This window comes from Anolis carolinensis, unplaced genomic scaffold (genome assembly GCF_035594765.1).
Source record: "Anolis carolinensis isolate JA03-04 unplaced genomic scaffold, rAnoCar3.1.pri scaffold_7, whole genome shotgun sequence".
Taxonomy (NCBI): domain Eukaryota; kingdom Metazoa; phylum Chordata; class Lepidosauria; order Squamata; family Dactyloidae; genus Anolis; species Anolis carolinensis.
Window position 1 is genome coordinate 27,050,225 of NW_026943818.1, and position 25,270 is coordinate 27,075,494.

A 25,270-nucleotide genomic window follows, 5' to 3' on the forward strand; every position below is an offset into this window, starting at 1 on the left:
TCACCAAAAATCATAGGAGACAGGAAACATTCTGCAATTTGTTGAGCAAAGAGTGTTGAATGTGTTCTCCCACTGTACCAAATTTGATGCGAATAGCTCAAGAAATGAGGGCGGGAGACCCCCAGAAAAGTCCCCCCGCCGGTTTCCTGTTTTTTGGTGATTGCGCATGCGCGTCCGCCATTTTAGAAACATTTTAGAAACATTACGAATTTTTGGAAATATCCGTAAACATTTAGAAATAATTTCTACATCGAAGAGCCGGCACCCCCTACTTTAGAAACGAGAATTGAAACATTTTTTCCATCGATCGGACAAGCCTATTAGAGAGCCTGTCCTTTTTCTGTGCTCTCCCAACAAGCTCAAATCCCAACTGACGAATTCCAACTGTCAAACCAGCCATCTGCCATCAAACAGATACATTGTTTCGAGGCGTGGCTTGCCTCTGCAAAAAGAGCTCAGCTCTCCTTTTGCAGAGATCTCCTGCAAACATCTTTGCAAGGATTTCTTTACACATACACATATAGCAATTTGGCGTAATACTACCAAGGGCTGAAAAACTAGGCTTATACTCGAGTATATACAGTACCTTTGGCTTATCTAAAATTGACCAATGGCAGAGGGTCTTCCTCACCTTCCACACCCACTTGGCATAAGTGATACCTGTGACCTCATTTGTTGATTTCAAGCTAACTGTTGGTCTTGGAACTTTCTGGAGAAAGGCACCAGCTCACAGGCACCAGCTCACAGCTCATTAGTCATGCCAGACTAATCTGATCTCTTTTTTCGATAGAGTTACGAGTTGGGTCGATACAGGGAATGGTGTGGATGTAGCGTACCTGGATGTCAGTAAGGCCTTCGACAAAGTCCCCCACGACCTTCTGGCAAACAAACTAGTAAAATGTGGGCTAGACAAAACTACGGTTAGGTGGATCTGTAATTGGCTAAGCGAACGAACCCAAAGGGTGCTCACCAATGCATCGTCTTCATCATGGAAAGAAGTCACGAGTGGAGTGCCGCAGGGTTCCGTCCTGGGCCCGGTTCTGTTCAACATCTTTATTAACGACTTAGACGAAGGGTCAGAAGGCACGATCATCAAGTTTGCAGACGACACCAAACTGGGAGGGATAGCTAACACTCCAGAAGACAGGAGCAGAATTCAAAACGATCTTGACAGACTAGAGAGATGGGCCAAAACTAACAAAATGAAGTTCAACAGGGACAAATGCAAGATACTTCACTTCGGCAGAAAAAATGGAAATCAAAGATACAGAATGGGGGACGCCTGGCTTGACAGCAGTGTGTGCGAAAAAGACCTTGGAGTCCTCGTGGACAACAAGTTAAACATGAGCCAACAATGTGATGCGGCTGCTAAAAAAGCCAATGGGATTCTGTCCTGCATCAATAGGGGAACAGCATCTAGATCCAGGGAAGTTATGCTCCCCCTCTATTCTGCCTTGGTCAGACCACACCTGGAATACTGTGTCCAATTCTGGACACCGCAGTTGAAGGGAGATGTTGACAAGCTGGAAAGCGTCCAGAGGAGGGCAACTAAAATGATTAAGGGTCTGGAGAACAAGCCCTATGAGGAGCGGCTTAAAGAGCTGGGCATGTTTAGCCTGCAGAAGAGAAGGCTGAGAGGAGACATGATAGCCATGTACAAATACGTGAAGGGAAGTCATAGGGAGGAGGGAGCAAGCTTGTTTTCTGCTGCCCTGCAGACTAGGACACGGAACAAGGGCTTCAAACTACAGGAAAGGAGATTCCACCTGAACATCAGGAAGAACTTCCTCACTGTGAGAAGGGCTGTTCGACAGTGGAACTCTCTCCCCGGGGCCGTGGTGGAGGCTCCTTCCTTGGAGGCTTTTAAGCAGAGGCTGGATGGCCATCTGTCGGGGGTGCTTTGAATGCGATTTCCTGCTTCTTAGCAGGGGGTTGGACTGGATGGCCCATGAGGTCTCTTCCAACTCTACTATTCTATGATTCTATAAGGGAGGGGCACATACAGAGGCAAAAGTTTACTATTTTCTGGCTTATGGTCCCTTCAATTCCTCTTTCTACGCTGAACTAAATCATGAGGAGAGCAGGATCTAAATTCAGTATGTTATTGTTGACAAGTTTAGGGAGAGATGTTACACCTGACTTGTTTTGCTCCCCTGCTTTTCCAGAAACTGGCCAAAGAGAACAAAGGGAAGGTCCATGTCTTCTTCTGCGGCTCTCTGGCTCTGGCCAAAGTCATCAAAGGCCACTGTGAGCAGTTTGGCTTCAGGTTCTTCAAAGAGAACTTCTGAAGGTTGGATTCTCCACGTCTCCATCCCTGCTGGGTTGGGAAGCCCCGTCTTCTCTGTCCAAGGACTCCTTCCTTGGAGAGCTTTCACTATGAGAGGCATCCAGAAACACCTTTCGTTTCGTCTTCTGTAGTTTGTGGGAGCTCCTCAGAGGCATCATCGCAGATGAAATGGTGTCAAACCGCATTCATTCTACAGTGTAGATGCACCCAAAAAGGCAGCACATAGAGAAAAGCGAACAGAGTAAAGCATGCAGGACTCCCAGTGTCCAAATATATTAATCTGTTTGCAGCAGACGTACAGTTGATGTATAGCAGGGGTCCCCAAACTAAGGCCCGGGGGCCGGATGCGGCCCTCCAAGGTCATTTACCCGGCCCCTGCCCTCATTTATAATATAATATTTTTATATCAGTTTTAATAATATAATATATTGTATATACATATGATATTGATAATATTATCATTTTATACAATATAATACTAATAATAATACCAAATAATAATATTAATTATATGTTCTATATTACATATAATATTACAGTATAGTGGTATAGTTCAATATAGTGTCAGTCGTTTGCAGAAAACACCGTTGTTTAAGTCCAAAGAGTGCCCCAGGGCAGATTGTAGTTCTGCTAGATGTTCCTTTGCCGATATTGTTGCCCCATTCAGTGTCTTCACTGGCCAGTTATGTATAATCACTTGTCCTCCGGCAGGTTGCCTCTTTCTAGATTGGTGAAAGTTGGAGACCGGTTTGGGGACCCCTGCTATAAATGAACTGTTCCACCACTTTCGTTGTAAAAAGAAAAGACAGCATTAATTACTTTTTTCACTTTTTATTTATCTTTATCACATCCTATCTATATATCTATATCTAACAATCCATATATATATCTACCTATATCTATATCAATCTATATCTATATCTATAGGGGGATATAGAGCCAGGGAAAGAATACTAAAAAATGAAAGAAAGGGAGGGGTGGGGATTTTTGACTATTGTACATGTCTCTTGATGGGAAAAGGTTACAAAACCCCTCGTTCCCTCTGGACTTGTTTGAGAAGCTCCATCTCTTTATCTATCAGATCCTTCAGCTCCTGTTGGTTCTCACTGTTTGGATTCTCACAGAACACAGCCTTGATGGTCTCCAGGATGGCGATGGCTTTGTCCACAATCTCTTTGGATGCTTTTCTGTTTGGAGAATTTAGCACAAAGGAACTTAGTCGGGCAGTGAAACGATCCAGCACTTTCATAAACGATTTGAACTTCTCCACTTCCTTCTGCAGTTGGGCCAACTTGAGGTCTGTCGAGTCCACGTGGATGGTCAACGACACCGTGGTGACCGTGGTGACTTTGGCCCCCTCCTCCTGCTCCTGTTTGAGACCCTTGAACAGCTTCTTCTCCGCATTTCTCACCAGCGCCAGCATCTCTCTCAGGTAATCTTTGACTTTCTTGAACCTTGAGTTGAAGTCTGGGTCTTCTTTAACGGCCACCGGACTGTGCCTTAACGTTTTGGTCAAGACGTCCATCAAGCCCATGATGTCTCCTCCGGAAGATTGATGATTCCAGGTGAAATGATTCGTTTTCACGATGGCTATGTTGTTAATTTTTGTTGGTGGCTTTTCTGAATGGGAAGAATAGATGGCAACCGATGCGCTCGTCACGTGATGGGTGACTTTTGGAGGTGTGTCCGGAAGCAGAATGATGGTGCCGTGTATATCACTCCGAGGCCTCAAGGGTGATGTCTCAAGGAGGACCTCCACCTTCCGTGGCAGGATGCTGACCACGGGTTCTTCTGAAAGAGAAAGAGATATCGCTTTCTGGGGAACCTCTGGAGTGGTGCTCTCTTGGGTGGTGGTGGTGTCCTTATGCAGCATGATGGTGGCAATTTTGTCATTCCGCAGCCTCCAAAAAGCGGTTGTCGTTGGGGTGTGATGTACTTCCGTTCCGGTCATCTCCAATCGCTGTGGTCCTGATCCCTCTGGATCTTCTGATCTCTCTGAAAAGCAGAAAGTCAGGCCGTGTAAGTGACAGCTCTAGTTCAGGGGTCCCCAAACTTTTTAAACAAGGGGCCAAGTCACTGTCCCTCAGACTGCGGGAGGGCAAGACCAGGGGTCCCCAAACTTGTAAAACAGGGGGCCAGTTCACGATCCTTCAGACCGTTGGAGGGCCGGGCTATAGTCGGCCACCAAGCAATAATAATTAATAATAATTAATAATAATAATAATAATAATAACAATAATAATAACAAAGAGGGTTGGAAGAGACCCTTTGGTCCATTTAGCCCAACCCCCTTCTGCCGTTGTGCACCGAAAGCACAAGCAAAGCACCCCTGACAGATGGCCACCCAGCCTCAATGTTAATAATAATAATAATAATAATAATAATAATAATAATAATAATAAAGAGGGTTGGAAGAGACCCCTTGCGCCATTGAGTCCAACATCCTTCTGCCTCTGTGCACCAAAAGCACAAGCAAAGCATCCCTGACAGATGGCCACCCAGCCTCAATGTTAATAATAATAATAATAATAATAATAATAATAATAATAATAATAATAATAATAAAGAGGGTGGGAAGAGACCCCTTGCGCCATTTAGTCCAACCCCCTTCTGCCTCTGTGCACCAAAAGCACAAGCAAAGCACCCCTGACAGATGGCCACCCAGCCTCAATGATAATAATAATAATAATAATAATAATAATAATAATAAATCGCACAGACAGACTACAAACAGAGACACAACTATGTGGCCCAAATAATTCATTGGAACTTATGCCTAAAGTACCACCTCCCAGCAGCAAAGAACTGGTGGGATCACAAACCAGCAAAGATCGTGGAAAATGAGCAGGCAAAGATACTGTGGGACTTCCGAATCCAGACTGAAAAAGTTCTGGAACACAACACACCAGACATCACAGTTGTGGAAAAGAACAAGGTTTGGATCATTGATGTTGCCATCCCAGGTGACAGTCGCATAGATGAAAAACAACAGGAAAAACTCAGCCGCTATCAGGACCTCAAGATTGAACTTCAAAGACTCTGGCAGAAACCAGTGCAGGTGGTCCCGGTGGTGATGGGCACACTGGGTGCCGTGCCAAAAGATCTCAGCCGGCATTTGGAAACAATAGGCATTGACAAAATCACCATCTGCCAACTGCAAAAGGTCACCCTACTGGGATCTGCACACATCATCAGAAAATACATCACACAGTCCTAGACACTTGGGAAGTGTTCGACTTGTGGTTTTGCGAAACGAAATCCAGCATATCTATCTTGTTTGCTGTGCCATACAATGTTGTTGTGTTGATGATAATAATAATAATAACAAAGAGGGTTGGAAGAGACCTGTTGGGCCATTGAGTCCAATCCCCTTCTGCTTTTGTGCACCGAAAGCACAAGCAAAGCACCCCTGACAGATGGCCACCCAGCCTCAATGTTAATAATAATAATAATATAATAATAATAATAATAATAATAATAATAATAATAATAATAATAATAATAAAGAGGGTTGGAAGAGACCCCTTGGGCCATTTAGTCCAACCCCCTTCTGCCTTTGTGGACCAAAAGCACAAGCAAAGCATCCCTGACAGATGGCCACCCAGCCTCAATGTTAATAAAATAATAATAATAATAATAATAATAATAATAATAATAATAATAATAATGGTTGTAAGAGAAGAAGAGACCCTTTGAGTCATTTAGCCCAACCCACTTCTGCCCTTGTGCCATGGGGGCCGGATAAATAGCTTCGATGGGCCGCATCCGGCCCCCGGGCCTTAGTTTGGGGACCCCTGGGCAAGACTATCGTTTTTTAAAAAAAAACTATGAACAAATTCCTATGCACACTACACATATCTTATTTTGAAGTAAAAATAAAACAAAATGGGAACAAATACAGTAGAGTCTCACTTATCCAACATTCGCTTATCCAACGTTCTGGATCAGGGGTCCCCAAACTAAGGCCCGGGGGCCGGATGCAGCCCTCCAAGGTCATTTACCTGGCCCCCGCCCTCATTTATAATATAATATTTTTATATCAGTTTTAATAATATAATATATTGTATATACATATGATATTGATAATATTATCATTTTATACAATATAATACTAATAATAATACCAAATAATAATATTAATTATATGTTATATATTACACTAGCTGTGCCCGGCCACGCGTTGCTGTGGCGTATGTGAATTCTTTGTTAGGTAGGTGGAATAACAGTGAATAGCTTTGTAGCCTGAAAGCCTGGCCATTTTCTTATGTGAATCCTTGTTTGGTGAGGTGGAATAGAAAGGAATAGGCTTGCTGCTTGGAAGGTTAGGTAGTTGCCTTTTAGGGGAATGTTTTTTTGGGGTGGTAGAATTGTAATGAATAGCCTCGGTGGTTCAAAGCCTGGGTGCTGGCTACCTAGGGGAAATCTTTGAGCGAGCTGATCCTGGGCAGCCATGCTGTCCCGAAAAATACTTTGAGTTCCGCACGCATGCGTACATTGCCTGTTGTGGTTTTTGGCCTTTTTTTGGTGTTGTGATTGTGTTTTTTGTGTGATTGTGTTGTATCTTACTGGAGGCACGGATGATGGATTGTGTTGCCAATTTTAGAGTTTGGGGGGTGTTGGGTTTTGTTGTTTTGTGAGTCGCCGTGATGCCAAAAGCCTTTTATATATATAGATATAATATTACAGTATAGTGGTATAGTTCAATATAGTAATATATAATGCTAATATTGTGCTATGCTAATAAAATATATTGTATATACATATGATATTGATAATATTATCATTTTATACAATATAATACTAATAATAATACCAAATAATAATATTAATTATATGTTCTATATTACATATAATATTACAGTATAGTGGTATAGTTCAATATAGTAATATATAATGCTAATATTGTGCTCTGCTAATAATATAATATGTTGTATGTACATACAGCTGCTCTGAGTTCCCTTCAGGGTGAGAAGGGCGGGATATAAATGTAGTAAATAAATGTAGTAAATGAATAAATAAATAATCACTGTACATCGTGATATTTTAGTACTAAATTTGTAAATACAGTAATTACAACATAACATTACTGCGTATTGAACTACTTTTTCTGTCAAATTTGTTGTATAACATGATGTTTTGGTGCTTAATTTGTAAAATCATAACCTGATTTGGTGTTTAATACGCTTCTCCTTAATCTCTCCTTATTATCCAACATATTCGTTTATCCAACGTTCTGCCGGCCCGTTTATGTTGGATAAGTGAGATTCTACTGTACAACCTCAATGTTAATACTCATAATCATAATAAAAATAATAAAAAGGGTTGGAAGAGATCCCTTGAGCCATCTAGTCCAACCCCCACCTGCTTTTGTGCACCAAAACATAATCAAAGCACCCCTGACAGATGGGCACCCAGCCTCAATATTATGATTATTATTAATAATAATAATAATAATAATAATAATAATGACCATTTCTTTCTTCAGGTCTGCGCCAGGATTTTCAAAATGTTCGGCATCTACAGGTAATTTTAGTTGTACAGTAGAGTCTCACTTATCCAACATAAACAGGCTGGCAGAATGTTGGATAAGCGAATATGTTGGATAATAAGGAGGGATTAAGGAAAAACCTATTAAACATCAAATTAGGTTATGCTTTTACAAATTAAGCACCAAAACATCATGTTATACCACAAATTTGACAGAAAAAGTAGTTCAATACACATTAATGGCCCGGGGCTGTGGCGCAGACGGGAGAGCAATGAGTCACTGACCAGGAGGTCATAAGTTCGAGGCCCGCTCGGAGCTATGTTTGTTTGTCTTTGTCCTGTGTTAAAAAGGCATTGAATGTTTGCCTAATATGTGTAACGTGATCCGCCCTGAGTCCCCTTCGGGGTGAGAAGGGCGGAATATATATGATGTAAATAAATTAATGCTATGTAGAAATTACTGTATTTACGAACTTGGCACCAAAATATCACGATGTATTGAAAACACTGACTACAAAAAAGTGTTGGATAATCCAGAACATTGGATAAGTGAGTGTTGGATAAGTGAGACTCTACTGTATTTTGGATGTTTTCAAGCCATAGCATTTTCTGGGAAGGAAAATAAATAAAAAACAAACCCTTCTGAACAAATCTCACGAAGAAACCCCGTGAGAAAGGCTGCTTTATAAGCCAGGAATGATTTGAAGGCACACGACACCGAACCCCTCTTCCGCTTGAAATTCAGGCTTGTGGCAAATGATGAAAAGCCTGCCTCAATAATATAAAAATCCAATGTGTTGCCTTTCTTTTTCCTTCTGCAGATATCTATCGAACCAACAGCGAATGTACATATTTCGGCAGAGGAACACAACACCAAGAATAAGTTCCTTTTCAACGACATTTCGGAAAAATCATCGAGTCCTAGAGCTGGAAGACACTGTGATCGAGGTGAAACCCCCCCCCCCCCCAGGACTTTGTAAAAGATAGTTAAAAAATCAAGACTTTATGTTCTATATTTCACTAGCTGTGCCCGGCCACGCGTTGCTGTGGCAAAGTGTTGGTGGTATTGGTTAAAAATTGTTGTGTAATTTTTATTTGACGTTATTTGCAATTTTTATTATTTTTATTGTAAGTGATATTTTTATTTACTATATTTTATTATTTTCTTGTATTATTTTTAGTTATTTTCTGTTATAGTATTTTATTGTATTAATTTTTAGTGTTTTTTTTTTTTTATAGGGTTTCTAGGAGACCAAGTTGGAGGAGCTTAGCCTTCTAACTGGCAGCAATTGGATAAAAGCAATTATTCCTCTCCCTCTAATTAGGACTTTATTTTTCTTTTCTTTTTGTTGTATCAACCTAGAGGCGTGGATGATGGGTTGTGTTGTCAAATTTCAAGGTTGGGGGGCCTGTACTTTTGTTGTTTTGTGAGTCGCCGTGATGCCATCACTCTTTTATATATATAGATAATTTATAGTAGAAGGTGATTGAGACTTTTTACTGGAGTTTACTGTGGTTTACTAAAACTCTCTGCACAAAAGGTGTTTGACCTTTTAGCCTGAGGCAAGAAATAACAACTTCCTTAATCCTTTCTTTAACCAGTGACAGAAGCACTCCCTTTTGTTTACCCAGACAAAGGAAAAAAGCCAGTTTTAAACCACATGCTTTACAATCTTTTCCTTTGGATTCTGGATTTCGTATGAAACTTTATGAACTCTAGACCTTTGGGTGGCTGGGAGTGGGCAATATGATTTCTGATTCTATGAATGTATTCCTATATGTCTCCCTTCCCAAAATGCCTGATATATGAAAAAATAGAGTGACTGAGGTTTGACTCAGCTACGTGCAGACAGCCCCCCCCCCCTTGGATGGGCTGGAGTACCCTGCCCAGAGGAGATTATCACCTACCCTTGCATGGACAATTATTTGGGCTGTTCCCCCTTCTGAGTTCGGAGCAGGCCATCAGAAGGAAGAATAGCTCACCCTTCATCCACACAATTATTCAGGAAACAGCTCTCCCTTTGTCAATATCAGCGTGTCAGACACATATGTAGATTGGACATATTGACTCATCCATCCTTTTCATAACCTGCTTGGCTGTCCATTAATCGCTGCTCAGCCCGCCCCTTGTCCCTGATTGGTAGACTGTAGGAAGCCATCTGATTGGGGGGATTTCGAGCCACCCAGTCAAAGAGCCAATCAGAGTGGAACTGGGCGGGGAAGGGCGGGGAGGGAGATTTGAATTGCTCCGCCTGTCTTTTAGCTTATAAAAATTGCTGCAATGTATTATGTGTCAGACCCCTGGCAGCTGGGCACCAAGAACCATACACGGAGGCCAATCTCTATCTAATATCTTTATTAAGGAAATATATAAAAGCAATAAAATCAAGTGAAGAATATAGTTCAGAAGCAGACCTTTCAAATGAGGTCAAATATCGTCCAAAAACGTATTGTCCAATAAATGATATTAGAGTTCAAAGTTCTTTATCCAATACCGAAACACACACTATTGCCAAGCAATAGTGTGGGGAAATGTCAGAGTCTTAGAAGTCCAAGGAAGCTTGACAACAAGGCTGGAAATTGTCAGGACCCAGGCTGCAGAGCACCAATAACCATGCGCAGAGACCAGAATCTATCTAATATCTTTATTAAGGAAATATATAAAGTCAATAAAAACAAGTGTAGAATATAGTTCAGAAGTAGACCTTTCAGGAAAGGTCAAATATAGTCCAGGAAAATAATGTCCAATATGTGATATTAAAGTCCAAAGTTATAATCCAATAACCGAAACACACACTTTGCCAAGCAAAGTGTGGGGAGAAGACAAGGTCCTTAAGTCCATAGAAACTTGGCAATTAGGCTGGAAAGCAAACTTGATACTTGGCTAGAACAAGACTTGAAACAAGGCAACAAGAGCAAAAACAAGGTCCGTGGTAAACGCGGGACAAGGCAAGGCTGGAAACTTGATCCGGGAAACAGGGAACTGGAGTACGAAGTCTACACACGATCTCACTCCTCCAGCTGACGAATTGACTCCGCAAAGTTTCCTTTGCGGCAAACCCCTAAATAGGGTCTCGTTTCCCGCCAGAAGAACACTTTCCCTGGAGAACTAGAAGTGAAACTCAACTTAGTCCAGATGCAAGACTCCTTAGAATTTCCCAAGGGAAGCAGACTTAATCAGCTAATTGTTTGGCTGCGATTCTGGCGCTTCGGCGATTCGCCTCCCTAGCGCCTCTATCTTTATTATAATTGTCTTTACGAGAAAACGGGGGAGAATTCTGCCCAAGGCTTGTTTGGCTGACTTCTTAAGGGCAAACATCCTCCAGGTGCAAGGGCTCCGTTTCTGACTGAAACGGTGTAAATCCCATGTTTTCCTCTTCGTCTGCCACAATAGTACTAGGAACGGGACTACATGGCCCATGAGACATCACAGAAATAGACTTGGTTCTTTGACAAGGTCTGTGACTAGAAACAAGGCAAACAGTGAATCTTGGAACAAGGTCCGTGGATAACAGCAAAGCAAGGCAGTACTTGAATTCTTGATCCGGGAAGCAAGGAACTGGGGTTACGAAGTCCACACACGATCTCACTCCTGAAGCAGCTCTGTTGACTCCGCAAAGAATCTCCCGCGTCAAACACCTATATTGGGTCCCGTTTTCCCGCCAACAATCTCTTTCCCTAGAGAACGAGAAGCGAAACCCAACTCTGTCCAGATGCAAGACTCCTTAGAATTTCCCAAGGGAAGCAGGCCTAATCAGCCTGTTGTTTGGCAGCGATCCGTAAACTCCTGCAATTTGCTTCTCTGACTCCTCTGTCTCTAGAGTAAGATTCCCTCCTGGGAAACGGAGGCGAGGAATGCCAAGGTCTGTTTTACTGAATTCTTGAGGACAAACATCAACATCCGGCAGGTGAAAGGACTCCGGTTCTTGTTGAACCGGCGAAAACCCCATGTTTTCATCTTCATCTGCCACGATAGCACTAGGAACAGGACTACAAGGCCCATGAGGCATCACATTATGTGACATGTCATCACTGCGAATGATTGTGTCTTGACATCCGCGTCAGCTGACTCGAAATGAAGACAACTCGGTTCTCTCTCTTCAAGATTTGGGTGAGATTATTGTGGGGAAAAGGGTTTTAATTCGCAGTGCCCCCGCTGGCCAGGATCGAATCCTGTGGTCAGAGGGCATCGGTTCGTCCCTGCTCCAGGGACAAACCCTAAATTTGCTCGACAACAACACCACGGGGGTCATCAAGCCCATCCACGTGCCATGCAGGAAAAGCACAATTCGATCAATCCTAGAGAAAAAGCATTTCTGTTTGTGTTTATGTTTTGTGCCTTTTTGGTTGCACTGAGAATGGCAATACCATAGTATGGATACAGGAATGTGCCTATTATCCAGCAGAGTTTGCTATTTCTTCCAGTACTGAAAAATAAAAGAATTTTATTTATTTATTTATTTATTTATTTATTTACAGTATTTATATTCCGCCCTTCTTTCTCACCCCGAAGGGGACTCAGGGCGGATTACAATGAACACATATATGGCAGACATTCAATGCCAACAGACAAACAACATATATAGACAGACACAGAGGCATTTTTAACATTTTTCCAGCTTCACGATTCCGGCCACAGGGGGAGCTGTTGCTTCACCGTCCAGAAGTGGCTGTACTTCCTCATTCCTTTCCTCGTGTTTTGCTGGCAGTTTTATGGTGTTGTAAATTAGCCTCCCGCATAAAGCGTCCCTAAATTTCCCTACTTGACAGGTGCAACTGTCTTTCGGGGCTGCATAGGTCAACAGCAAGCCGGGCTATTTAATGGTCGGGGGCTTAACCCGACCCAGGCTTCGAACTCATGACCTCTCGGTCAGTAGTGATTTATAGCAGCTGGTTACTAGCCAGCTGCGCCACAGCCCAGCCGAACTGTGTGCTATGGTCAAGGAGTGGAACCGATTTGGGGAGTGGGACTGCTGCAAAACCTGTTCTGTTTGTGAGCCTCAGCTTCTGAGCTTACAATGACTAGTAAGAAATGTGTATTTCCAACAATCCTATCTCCTCCCAATTGCACCCCTCCCTCTCTCATTGCTCCCCAGAGGTTATTTATTTATTTACAGTATTTATATCCCGCCCTTCTTTCTCACCCCGAAGGGGACTCAGGGCGGATTACAATGAACACATATATGGCAAACATTCAATGCCAACAGACAAACAACATTCAGTTTTAGACAGACTCAGAGGCATTTTTAACATCTTTCCAGCTTCACGGATCCGGCCAGAGGGGGAGCTGTTGCTTCACCGTCCATTGGTGGCTGTTCTTCCTCTTCTTTTCCTCGTGAGCAGTTTTATGGTGTTGTAGATTAGTTAAATTAGCCACCCGCATAAAGCGTACCTTAAATTTTCCCTACTTGACAGATGCAACTGTCTTTCGGGGCTGCTAGGTCAACAGCAAGCCGAGGCTATTAATGGTTGGAGGCTTAACCAGACCCGGGCTTCGAACTCATGACCTCTCGGTCAGTAGTGATTTATAGCAGCTGGTTACTAGCCAGCTGCGCCACAGCCCAGCCGAACTGTGTGCTATGGTCAAGGAGTGGAACCGATTTGGGGAGTGGGACTGCTGCAAAACCTGTTCTGTTTGTGAGCCTCAGCTTCTGAGCTTACAATGACTAGTAAGAAATGTGTATTTCCAACAATCCTATCTCCTCCCAATTGCACCCCTCCCTCTCTCATTGCTCCCCAGAGGTTATTTATTTATTTACAGTATTTATATCCCGCCCTTCTTTCTCACCCCGAAGGGGACTCAGGGCGGATTACAATGAACACATATATGGCAAACATTCAATGCCAACAGACAAACAACATTCAGTTTTAGACAGACTCAGAGGCATTTTTAACATCTTTCCAGCTTCACGGATCCGGCCAGAGGGGGAGCTGTTGCTTCACCGTCCATTGGTGGCTGTTCTTCCTCTTCTTTTCCTCGTGAGCAGTTTTATGGTGTTGTAGATTAGTTAAATTAGCCACCCGCATAAAGCGTACCTTAAATTTTCCCTACTTGACAGATGCAACTGTCTTTCGGGGCTGCTAGGTCAACAGCAAGCCGAGGCTATTAATGGTTGGAGGCTTAACCAGACCCGGGCTTCGAACTCATGACCTCTCGGTCAGTAGTGATTTATAGCAGCTGGTTACTAGCCAGCTGCGCCACAGCCCGGCCCCTGTTACATTTATCATACTTACATTTATCATGTTTTTCCTGCCTCCTCCCTCACCCAGTGCGCACCTTACAATGCTTTGCTTGTGCTTTTTATCACATTATTTTATTTATTTATTTATGTATTTATTTAACAATCAATTAAGTATTAAGAGGTGCTTTGCTTGTGCTTTTGGTGCACAAAGGCAGAAGGGGGTTGGGCTAAATGTCCCAAAGGGTCTCATCCAACCCTGTTTATTGCAGTATTTTTATTATTGTTATTATTATTGTATGGCACAGCAAACAAGATAGATATGCTGGATTTCATTTCACAAAATCATTATTATTATTGTTATTATTATTATTTCATATTAGAAAATCACAAGTCGAACACTTCCCAAGTGTCTAGGACTGAGTGAAGTATTATTATTATTATTATTATTATTATTATTATTATTATTATTATTATTATTGAATTGGCCAATATTATTATTATTATTATTGACACAAAGGCATAGTATGACACAGCAAACAAGATAGATATGCTGGATTTCATTTCACAAAATCATTATTATTATTGTTATTATTATTATTTCATATCACAAAATCACAAGTCGAACACTTCCCAAGTGTCTAGGACTGAGTGAAGTATTATTATTATTATTATTATTATTATTGAATTGGCCAATATTATTATTATTATTATTATTGACACAAAGACATAGCATGACACAGCAAACAAGATAGATATGCTGGATTTCATTTCACAAAATCATCATTATTATTATTGTTATTATTATTTCGTATCACAAAATCACAAGTTGAACACTTCCCAAGTGTCTAGGACTGTGTAATGTATTATTATTATTATTATTATTATTATCATCATCATCAACACAACGACGTTGTATGGCACAGCAAACAAGATAGATATGCTGGATTTCGTTTCGTAAAACCACAAGTCGAACACTTCCCAAGTGTCTAGGACTGTGTGATGTATTTTATTATTATTATTATTATTATTATTATTATTATTATTATTATGACACAGCAAACAAGATAGATGTATTATTATTATTATTATTATTATGACACCCCCAATCCAGGATCTGGATATATGCTACTATAGAATCCACTTTCTAAATCTGAATTGTCTGCTTGGAACTGGTTTACACTATGTAACAAAAAACTGAAAACAAATTACAGTAGAGTCTCGCTTATCCAACGTAAACGGGCTGGCAGAACGTTGGATAAACGAATAACTTGGATAATAAGGAGGGATTAAGGAAAAGCCTATTAAACATCAAATTAGGTTATGATTTTACAAATTAAGCACCAAAACATCATGTTATACAACAATTTTTTACAGAAAAAGTAGTTCAACACACAGTAATGCTATGTAGTAATTACTGTATTTACGAATTTAGCACCAAAATATCATGATATATTGAAAACATTGACTACAAAAATGCGTTGGATAATCCAGAACGTTGGATAAGCGAGTGTTGGATAAGTGAGACTCTACTGTATATTCCTGGTTTGAAAATGTTATTTCCTGTTTAATTGTGTGGTCCTTACTTTGAAAGTAGTTGTTATTCTCCAGAAACTTTGCTTCTGTGGCTGCCACAAACTATGTTGAATAGGGTTGTTTTTAATTGTGTCAAAAGCGACTTGAGAACATACTGCAAGTCGCTTTTGGTGTGAGAGAATTGGCCGCCTACAGAGACATTGCCCAGGGAACGCTCGGATGTGTTAGCTGGGAGGCTTCTCCCATGTCCCCGCAAGCTAGAGCTGACAGACGGGAGCTCACCCCATCTCGCAGATTTGAACCGGCAACCTTCAGGTCAGCTGTTTAGCCAGCACAAGGGTTTAACCCGTTACGCCAGGTTGAGACTCTATGAGATATTTGTTGAAAAACTAGAAGGCTAAGCTCCACCCACTTGGTCTCCTAGCAACCCACTCACCTAGGGGACAGGCAGAGTTAGGCCTCACTTAGGCCTCTTCCATACTGCCTATAAAATACAGATTATCTGATTTTAACTGGATTATATGGCAGTGTAGACTCAAGGCCCTTCCACACAGCTATATAACCCATTTATAATGGACTTAATGTAAGGTAAAACCTTGACCCTTTACCTTAACTACCACCAATTCCTCAATACTTTATTTCCCATACTACCACAGCAACGCGTGGCTGGGCACAGCTAGTAATAATAATAATAATAATTTATTTGTTTGACCCGTCATATGACCATTTCAAAGTGCAACATAAATAAAATTTGAACCGGCAACCTTCAGGTCAGCTGTTTAGCCAGCACAAGGGTTTAACCCGTTATGCCAGGTTGAGACTCTATGAGATATTTGTTGAAAAACTAGAACAAAAAGTGCTGCAGGATGTCCTACAAAAACAAAGTTTTTGCAGTTTAATAAACCTTTTCCATGTTTTTATGATAGAACCAATTAGGAAATGGCATTTATAGCCCAGGAACAAAAATCGTATTGGGTTGTTGTATGTCTTTCGGGCTGTGTGGCCATGTTCCAGAAGTATTCTCTCCTGACGTTTCGCCCACATCTATGGCAGGCATCCTCAGAGGTTGTGAGGGATATATATTGAAGGACAAGCTCTGAGGATGCCTGCCATAGATGTGGGCGAAACGTCAGGAGAGAATACTTCTGGAACATGGAGATCTATTCCTCACAACCTCTGAGGATGCCTGCCATAGATGTGGGCGAAACGTTAGGAGAGAATGCTTCTGGAACATGGAGATCTATTCCTCACAACCTCTGAGGATGCCTGCCATAGATGTGGGCGAAACGTCAGGAGAGAATGCTTCTGGAACATGGAGATCTATTCCTCACAACCTCTGAGGATGCCTGCCATAGATGTGGGCGAAACGTCAGGAGAGAATACTTCTGGAACATGGAGATATATTCCTCACAACCTCTGAGGATGCCTGCCATAGATGTGGGCGAAACGTTAGGAGAGAATGCTTCTGGAACATGGAGATCTATTCCTCACAACCTCTGAGGATGCCTGCCATAGATGTGGGCGAAACGTCAGGAGAGAATGCTTCTGGAACATGGAGATCTATTCCTCACAACCTCTGAGGATGCCTGCCATAGATGTGGGCGAAACGTCAGGAGAGAATGCTTCTGGAACATGGAGATATATTCCTCACAACCTCTGAGGATGCCTGCCATAGATGTGTGCGAAAGGTCAGGAGAGAATGCTTCTGGAACATGGAGATCTATTCCTCACAACCTCTGAGGATGCCTGCCATAGATGTGAGCGAAAGGTCAGGAGAGAATGCTTCTGGAACATGGAGATATATTCCTCACAACCTCTGAGGATGACTGCCATAGATGTGTGCGAAAGGTCAGGAGAGAATGCTTCTGGAACATGGAGATCTATTCCTCACAACCTCTGAGGATGCCTGCCATAGATGTGAGCGAAAGGTCAGGAGAGAATGCTTCTGGAACATGGAGATCTATTCCTCACAACCTCTGAGGATGCCTGCCATAGATGTGGGCGAAAGGTCAGGAGAGAATGCTTCTGGAACATGGAGATCTATTCCTCACAACCTCTGAGGATGCCTGCCATAGATGTGGGCGAAAGGTCAGGAGAGAATGCTTCTGGAACATGGAGATCTATTCCTCACAACCTCTGAGGATGCCTGCCATAGATGTGGGCGAAAGGTCAGGAGAGAATGCTTCTGGAACATGGAGATCTATTCCTCACAACCTCTGAGGATGCCTGCCATAGATGTGGGTGAAACGTCAGGAGAGAATGCTTCTGGAACATGGCCACACAGCCCGAAAGACATACAACAACCCTGTGATCCCGGCCATGAAAGCCTTCGACAACACAAAAATCGTATTACTGTACATAGTGTTAGTAGGCGCCTACAATGCCATATAATCCAGTTCAAAGCAAAACATCTGGATGCTGTGGCCGTGTAGATGAGGCCTGAAAGGTTCCTACTTGTCTCCGTAAGGAATAGAAGACCCTTCCTAACTATTCCTCCCATGAAGCAAAGTCTTCTAAAAGGGACCCCAGCCTCCTCCTCCTCCTCCTCCTCCTTGAAGCCACTTACTGGGAATCGGGGCCCCGTCCAGTCCGGGCACCAGACAGAGCAAGGCTATCAAGAGCAGCATTGGCAGCAAGATCTCCATGTCTCCTACTAGCAAAGCAACTCCTTGGCCTTCTGGCCAACTGGGCTCAAGGGAGAGAACCAGCGCTGGCCCATCCATTGTGAAACAAGGTGTTGTTGCCGTGGAAATGGTGGTCGGGAACAACACAGCAAGTGCAGGAAATCCATCCCAACCTTGGATGAGACTTTTTCTAACTTGGACAGAAGGGCCATCGAATTCATGGATGGACAACACAGAGGGCCAAATAGAATTTTCTTATAAATACAGTGGTCATCATAACCACAAGGCATCATCACAACCACAAGCCTGTTCTCTCACTTAGCACTTAGGTTCCAGAACCACCCGCAATAAGTGAAAATTCGCGAAGCAGGGACACTATATATTTATACATTATTTTAGTAGTAACTAGCTGTGCCCGGCCACGCGTTGCTGTGGCAAAGTGGTGGTGGTATTGGTTAAAAATTGTTGTGTAATTTTTATTTGACGTTATTTGCAATTTTTTTTTTATAAATTTTATTGTAAGTTATATTTTTATTTATTATATTTTATTATTTTCTGGTATTATTTTTAGTTATTTTCTGTTATTATTGTATTTTATTGTATTAATTTTTAGTGTTTTTTTATTATTTTTTATTGGGTTGCTAGGAGACCAATTTGGAGGAGCTTAGCCTCTAACTGGCAGCAATTGGATAAAAGCAATTATTCCTCTCTCTCTAATTAGGACTTTATTTTTCTTTTCGTTTTGTTGTATCAACCTAGAGGCGTGGATGATGGGTTGTGTTGTCAAATTTCGAGGTTGGGGGGCCTGTAGTTTTGTTGTTTTGTGGGTCGCCGTGATGCCATCACTCTTTTATATATATAGATACACTATTCAGGGTATTTTTCAAGGGTATTTTTCAAGTGTAAGCGAACAGAATTTCCCCCCCCCCCCCCCAAAAACAAACAAACAAACTAATAACTGAAAAATAAAAGGTAGAAGGTAGAGGTGAATATAATGGATAAGAGTTACCTTACAAACCAGAAGTTTATTTACATCATTACAGTAGAGTCTCACTAATCCAAGCCTCACGTATCCAAGCCTCTGGATAATCCAAGCCATTTTTGTAGTCAATGTTTTCAATATATCGTGATATTTTGGTGGTAAATTCGTAAATACAGTAATTACAACATAACATGATTGCGTATTGAACTACTTTTTCTGTCAAATTTGTGGTATAACATGATGTTTTGGTGCTTAATTTATAAAATCATAACCTAATTTGATGTTTAATAGGCTTTTCCTTAATCCCTCCTTATTATCTAAGTTATTCGCTTACCCAAGCTTCTGCCGGCCCATTTAGCTTGGATAAGTGAGACTCTACTGTATATTCATATACAGTAGAGTCTCACTTATCCAACATAAACGGGCCAGCAGAATGATTGAACAGGCCATAGTATGAAATAAACATAATTAAAATGCATAAAATATTTACAATATTTTGTAAATATTGTGGACAATAGTCCACAAGCCATTAAAACAGGGGTCCTCAAACTTTTAAAGCAGATGGCCAGTCCACAATCCTTCAGACTGTTGAGGGGCCGAATTATCATTTGGAAAAAAATACAAACAAATTCCAATGCACACTGCACATGTCTTATTTGTAGTGCAAAAACAACAACAACAACAACAACAACAACAACAACAACAATGAAAGAACAATACAATATTTAAAAATAAAAACAATTTTAACCAACATACATTGATCAGGATTTCAATGGGAAGTGTGGTTCTGCTTCTGGCCAATGAGATAGTCAAGTTAATTAGGGTTGTTGTTGTTGTTGTTGTTGTGTGCCTTCAAGTCATTTCAGACTTTGGGTAAGCCTAAGTCTAAAATTTATTTATTATTTATTTACTGCATTTATTTACTACATTTGTATCACACCCTTCTCACCCCAAAGGGGACTCAGAGTGGCCTACAAGTTATATGTACATACAATATATTATATTATTAGCATAGCACAATATAAGCATTATATATTACTATGTTGAACTATACCACTATACTGTAATATTATATGTAATATAGAATATATAATTAATATTATTATTTGGTATTATTATTAGTGTTATATTGTATTACATTATAATATTATTATCAATATTATATGTATATACAATATATGATATTATAAAACTGAGGGCGGGGGCCAGGTAAATGACCTCGGAGGGCCGCATCCGGCCCCCGGGCCTTAGTTTGGGGACCCCTGTAATACACTATTCAGGGTATTTTTCAAGGGTATTTTTCAAGTGTAAGCGAACAGAATTCCCCCCCCCCCCAAAAAAAAACTAATAACTGAAAAATAAAAGGTAGGAGATAGAGGTGAATATAATGGATAAGAGTTACCTTACAAACCAGAAGTTTATTTACATCATAATATTCATATACAGTAGAGTCTCACTTATCCAACGTAAACGGGCTGGCAGAATGTTGGATAAGCGAATATGTTGGATAATAAGGAGGCATTAAGGAAAAGCCTATTAAACATCAAATTAGGTTATGATTTTACAAATTAAGCACCAAAACATCATGTTAAGACAACAAATTTGACAGAAAAAGTAGTTCATTACACATTAATGCTATGTAGTAATTACTGCATTTACGAATTTTGCACCAAAATATCACGATATATTGAAAACATTGACAAGAGACAAAACATTTCCAATGCTAATTGGGGTGATTAACTGAAACATTAATGCTGGCTTCCCAGTGACAAAGGACTCTTGCCACACCCTGGACTCTACACAGATATATATTCTTTCCTTGCCTTACTTAGTTTATCCATACCTCACAACCTCTGAGGATGCCTGCCATAGATGTGGGCGAAACGTCAGGAGAGAATACTTCTGGAACAAGGCCACACAGCCCGAAAGACATACAACAACCCTACCACAATTCCCTTTCCCTATCCAGGCTCGCCACCTTCAGTCTATCCTTCTTCACTACAGTAAAGAAACCAAAACAATAAAAACCCAGTCATAGAACACACAAAATTAAAATCAATAAAATAAAAACAGATGGACAAACAACAGACACAACTTAAAAAAAAAAAAGATGGGCTTTGGTTAAAAAATAAAAAATAAATCTACATTGCGATGAAGCCAGAGAGACATCTTGTGGTCACTTGGTGTCAAAACACATGAAAATATGATACAGATTTGCTTTGTCATAGGATTTTATCATGTTCAGTCATGCTATATATCTGTGGAATAATGTCCAGAGAAAGAACTCTTGTCTGTCGGAGGCAAGTGTGAATGTTGCCACTGGCCACCTTGATTAGCATTGAATGGGCTTTCAGCTACAAAGCCTGGGGGAATCCTTTGCTGGGAGGTGTTAGCTGGCCCTGATTGTTTCCTATCTGGAATTCCCCTCTTTTCTGAGTGTTGTTCTTTATTTACTGCCCTGATTTTAGAGGAAGCATTGATTTCAATTTTGAGTCCCCTCCAGCCTGGGCTGGGCCGGGCTGTGGCGCAGCTAGTTAGTAGCCAGCTGCAATATATCACGACTGGGATCAAAGCCATCCCGGGTCAGATTGAGCTCCCGACCGTTAATACCCAACCTCAGTAGCTCGACAAACAGTTGCAGTTGTTGAGTAGAAAATTCTAGGTACCGCTTTATGCGGGGAGGCTAATTTAGTTATTTTACGACGGCGTGCAGAAAGGAATGTGGAAGTACTACCATCAAGGACTCGGTGTCATAAGGGGACGATGAAACAACAGCTCCCCCTGTGGCCGGAATCGAGCATACCCTCATGAAGATGGGAAATGTTAAATTGCCTCTGTAGTTGTCTATATATGTCGTATGTCTAATGTTTGCCATGTACAGTAGAGTTCTAGTTATCCGGCATAAGCGGGCGGGCCGAATGTTGGATAACCGGAACTGTTGGATAATAGGGAGGCCCTATTATCCCTCCTGGCAAGCCGGGTGCCTGGTGAAGGGAAGAGTCTCATCCCTCCACCGAGCGCCTGGTTTAGAGAAGCCTGGCCTGGCACGTTGGATAATACGGTACGTTGGATAATACGGTATGTTGGATAATACGATACATTGGATAATATGGTACGTCGGATAATACGGTACGTCAGATAATCGGAAGTCGGATAATATGGTACGTCGGATAATACGGTATGTCGATAATACAGTACGTTGGATAATACGGTACGTCGAATAATACGGTACTTCGGATAATACTCTACGTCGGATAATACACTACGTCAGATAATACGCTACATTGGATAATACCCTACGTCGAATAATCGGAAGTTGGATAATACGCTACGACGGATAATACGCTACGTCGGATAATACGCTGCGTCGGATAATACGCTACGTCGGATAATACTCTACGTCGGATAATATGCTGCGTCGGTTAATACGCTGCGTCGGATAATACGTTGCGTCGGATAATACGCTGCGTTGGATAATACGCTGCGTCGGATAATACACAACGTCGGATAATACTACATCGGATAATACGCTGCGTCGGATAATGCGCTACGTCGGATAATACGCTGCGTCAGATAATACGCTACGTCGGATAATACGCTACGACGGATAATACGCTACGACGGATAATACACTACGACGGATAATACGCTACGACGGATAATACGCTACGTTGGATAATACTCTACATCGGATAATTTTATGAATGTTATATGTAAGTTAATTTTTTAACTGATTTATAGTGTATTGTACTGTTTTTATATGTCTGTTTTATTGTAAGCCGCCCTGAGTCCCCTGTTGGGTGAGAAGGGCGGGATATAAATATTGTAATAAATAAATAAATAAATAATACTCTACGTCGGCTAATGCGCTACGTCGGCTAATGCGCTACGTCGGATAATGCGCTACGTCAGATAATGCGCTGCGTCGGATAATGCGCTACGTCGGATAATACGCTGCGTCAGATAATACGCTACGACGGATAATATGCTACGTCGGATAATACGCTACGTCGGATAATACTCTACATCGGATAATACGCTGCGTCGGATAATACGCTACGTCGGATAATACGCTACGTCGGATAATACGCTACGACGGATAATACGCTACGTTGGATAATACTCTACATCGGATAATACTCTACGTCGGCTAATGCGCTACGTCGGATAATGCGCTACGTCAGATAATGCGCTGCGTCGGATAATGCGCTACGTCGGATAATACGCTGCGTCAGATAATACGCTACAACGGATAATACGCTACGTCGGATAATACGCTACGTCGGATAATACGCTGCGTCGGATAATACTCTTCGACGGATAATATGCTGCGTCGGATAATACTCTACGTCGGATAATACGCTACGTCGGCTAATGCGCTACGTCGGATAATGCGCTACGTCGGATAATGCGCTACGTCAGATAATGCGCTGCGTCGGATAATGCGCTACGTCGGATAATACGCTGCGTCAGATAATACGCTACGACGGATAATATGCTACGTCGGATAATACGCTACGTCGGATAATACTCTACATCGGATAATACGCTGCGTCAGATAATACGCTACGTCGGATAATACGCTACGTCGGATAATACGCTACGACGGATAATACGCTACGACGGATAATACACTACGACGGATAATACGCTACGACGGATAATACGCTACGTTGGATAATACTCTACATCGGATAATACTCTACGTCGGCTAATGCGCTACGTCGGATAATGCGCTACGTCAGATAATGCGCTGCGTCGGATAATGCGCTACGTCGGATAATACGCTGCGTCAGATAATACGCTACGACGGATAATACGCTACGTCGGATAATACGCTACGTCGGATAATACGCTGCGTCGGATAATACTCTTCGACGGATAATATGCTGCGTCGGATAATACTCTACGTCGGATAATACGCTACGTCGGCTAATGCGCTACGTCGGATAATGCGCTACGTCGGATAATGCGCTACGTCGGATAATGCGCTACGTCGGATAATGCGCTACGTCGGATAATGCGCTACGTCGGATAATGCGCTACGTCGGATAATGCGCTGCGTCGGATAATGCGCTACGTCGGATAATACGCTGCGTCAGATAATACGCTACGACGGATAATACGCTACGTCGGATAATACGCTGCGTCGGATAATACTCTTCGACGGATAATATGCTGCGTCGGATAATACTCTACGTCGGATAATACGCTACGTCGGCTAATGCGCTACGTCGGATAATGCGCTACGTCGGATAATGCGCTACATCGGATAATGCGCTACGTCGGATAGTACGCTGCGTCGGATAATACGCTGCGTCGGATAATACTCTACGTCGGATAATACGCTGCGTCGGATAATACACAACGTCGGATAATACTACGTCGGATAATACGCTGCGTCGGATAATACGCTACGTCGGATAAATCGCTGCGTCAGATAATACGCTACGACGGATAATACGCTGCGTCGGATAATACGCTACGTCGGATAATACGCTACGTCGGATAATGCGCTACGTCGGATAATACTCTACGTCGGCTAATGCGCTACGTCGGATAATGCGCTACGTCGGATAGTACGCTGCGTCGGATAATACGTTACAACGGATAATACGCTACGTCGGATAATACGCTGCGTCGGATAATACTCTACGACGGATAATATGCTGCGTCGGATAATACTCTACGTCGGATAATACGCTTCGTCGGCTAATGCGCTACGTCGGATAATGCGCTACGTCGGATAATACGCTGCATCGGATAATACGCTACGCCGGATAATACGCTGCGTCGGATAATACGCTACGTCGGATAATACGCTGCGTCAGATAGAATGCTACGACGGAAAATACGCTACGTCGGATAATACGCTACGTCGGATAATACGCTGCGTCGAATAATACGCTGCATCAGATAATATGCAACGACGAATAATACGCTACGTCGGATAATACGCTGCGTCGGATAATACGCTACGTCGGATAATACGCTGCGTCAGATAATACGCTACGACGGACAATACGCTACGTCGGATAATGCGCTACGTCGGATAATGCGCTACGTCGGATAATGCGCTACGACGGATAATACGCTACGACGGATAATACGCTACGACGGATAATACGCTACGTCGGATAATACTCTACGTCAGCTAATGCGCTACGTCGGCTAA

At 42.0% G+C, this 25,270-nt stretch overlaps 1 protein-coding gene across 1 annotated transcript; it reads right to left on the reverse strand.

The window, feature by feature from the left end:
• Positions 1-3,102: 3,102 nt before the first annotated feature.
• Positions 3,103-18,162, reverse strand: LOC103282145 (uncharacterized). Its single transcript, XM_062960165.1, has 2 exons — positions 18,056-18,162; positions 3,103-4,282 (listed from the first exon to the last, which is right to left on the reverse strand). Exons 1-2 carry the CDS (start codon positions 18,132-18,134, stop codon positions 3,309-3,311), a joined length of 1,053 nt encoding a protein of 350 aa, XP_062816235.1. The 5' UTR covers positions 18,135-18,162; the 3' UTR covers positions 3,103-3,308.
• Positions 18,163-25,270: the final 7,108 nt, after the last annotated feature.

Excerpts from the sequence above, each read along its gene's own strand:
- LOC103282145 (XM_062960165.1), bottom strand. The coding sequence starts at position 18,134 with ATGGAGATCTTGCTGCCAATGCTGCTCTTGATAGCCTTGCTCTGTCTG. Across the intron at positions 4,283-18,055 it reads GGACGGGGCCCCGATTCCCA|AGAGATCAGAAGATCCAGAG; the intron begins GTAAGTGGCTTC and ends TCTGCTTTTCAG.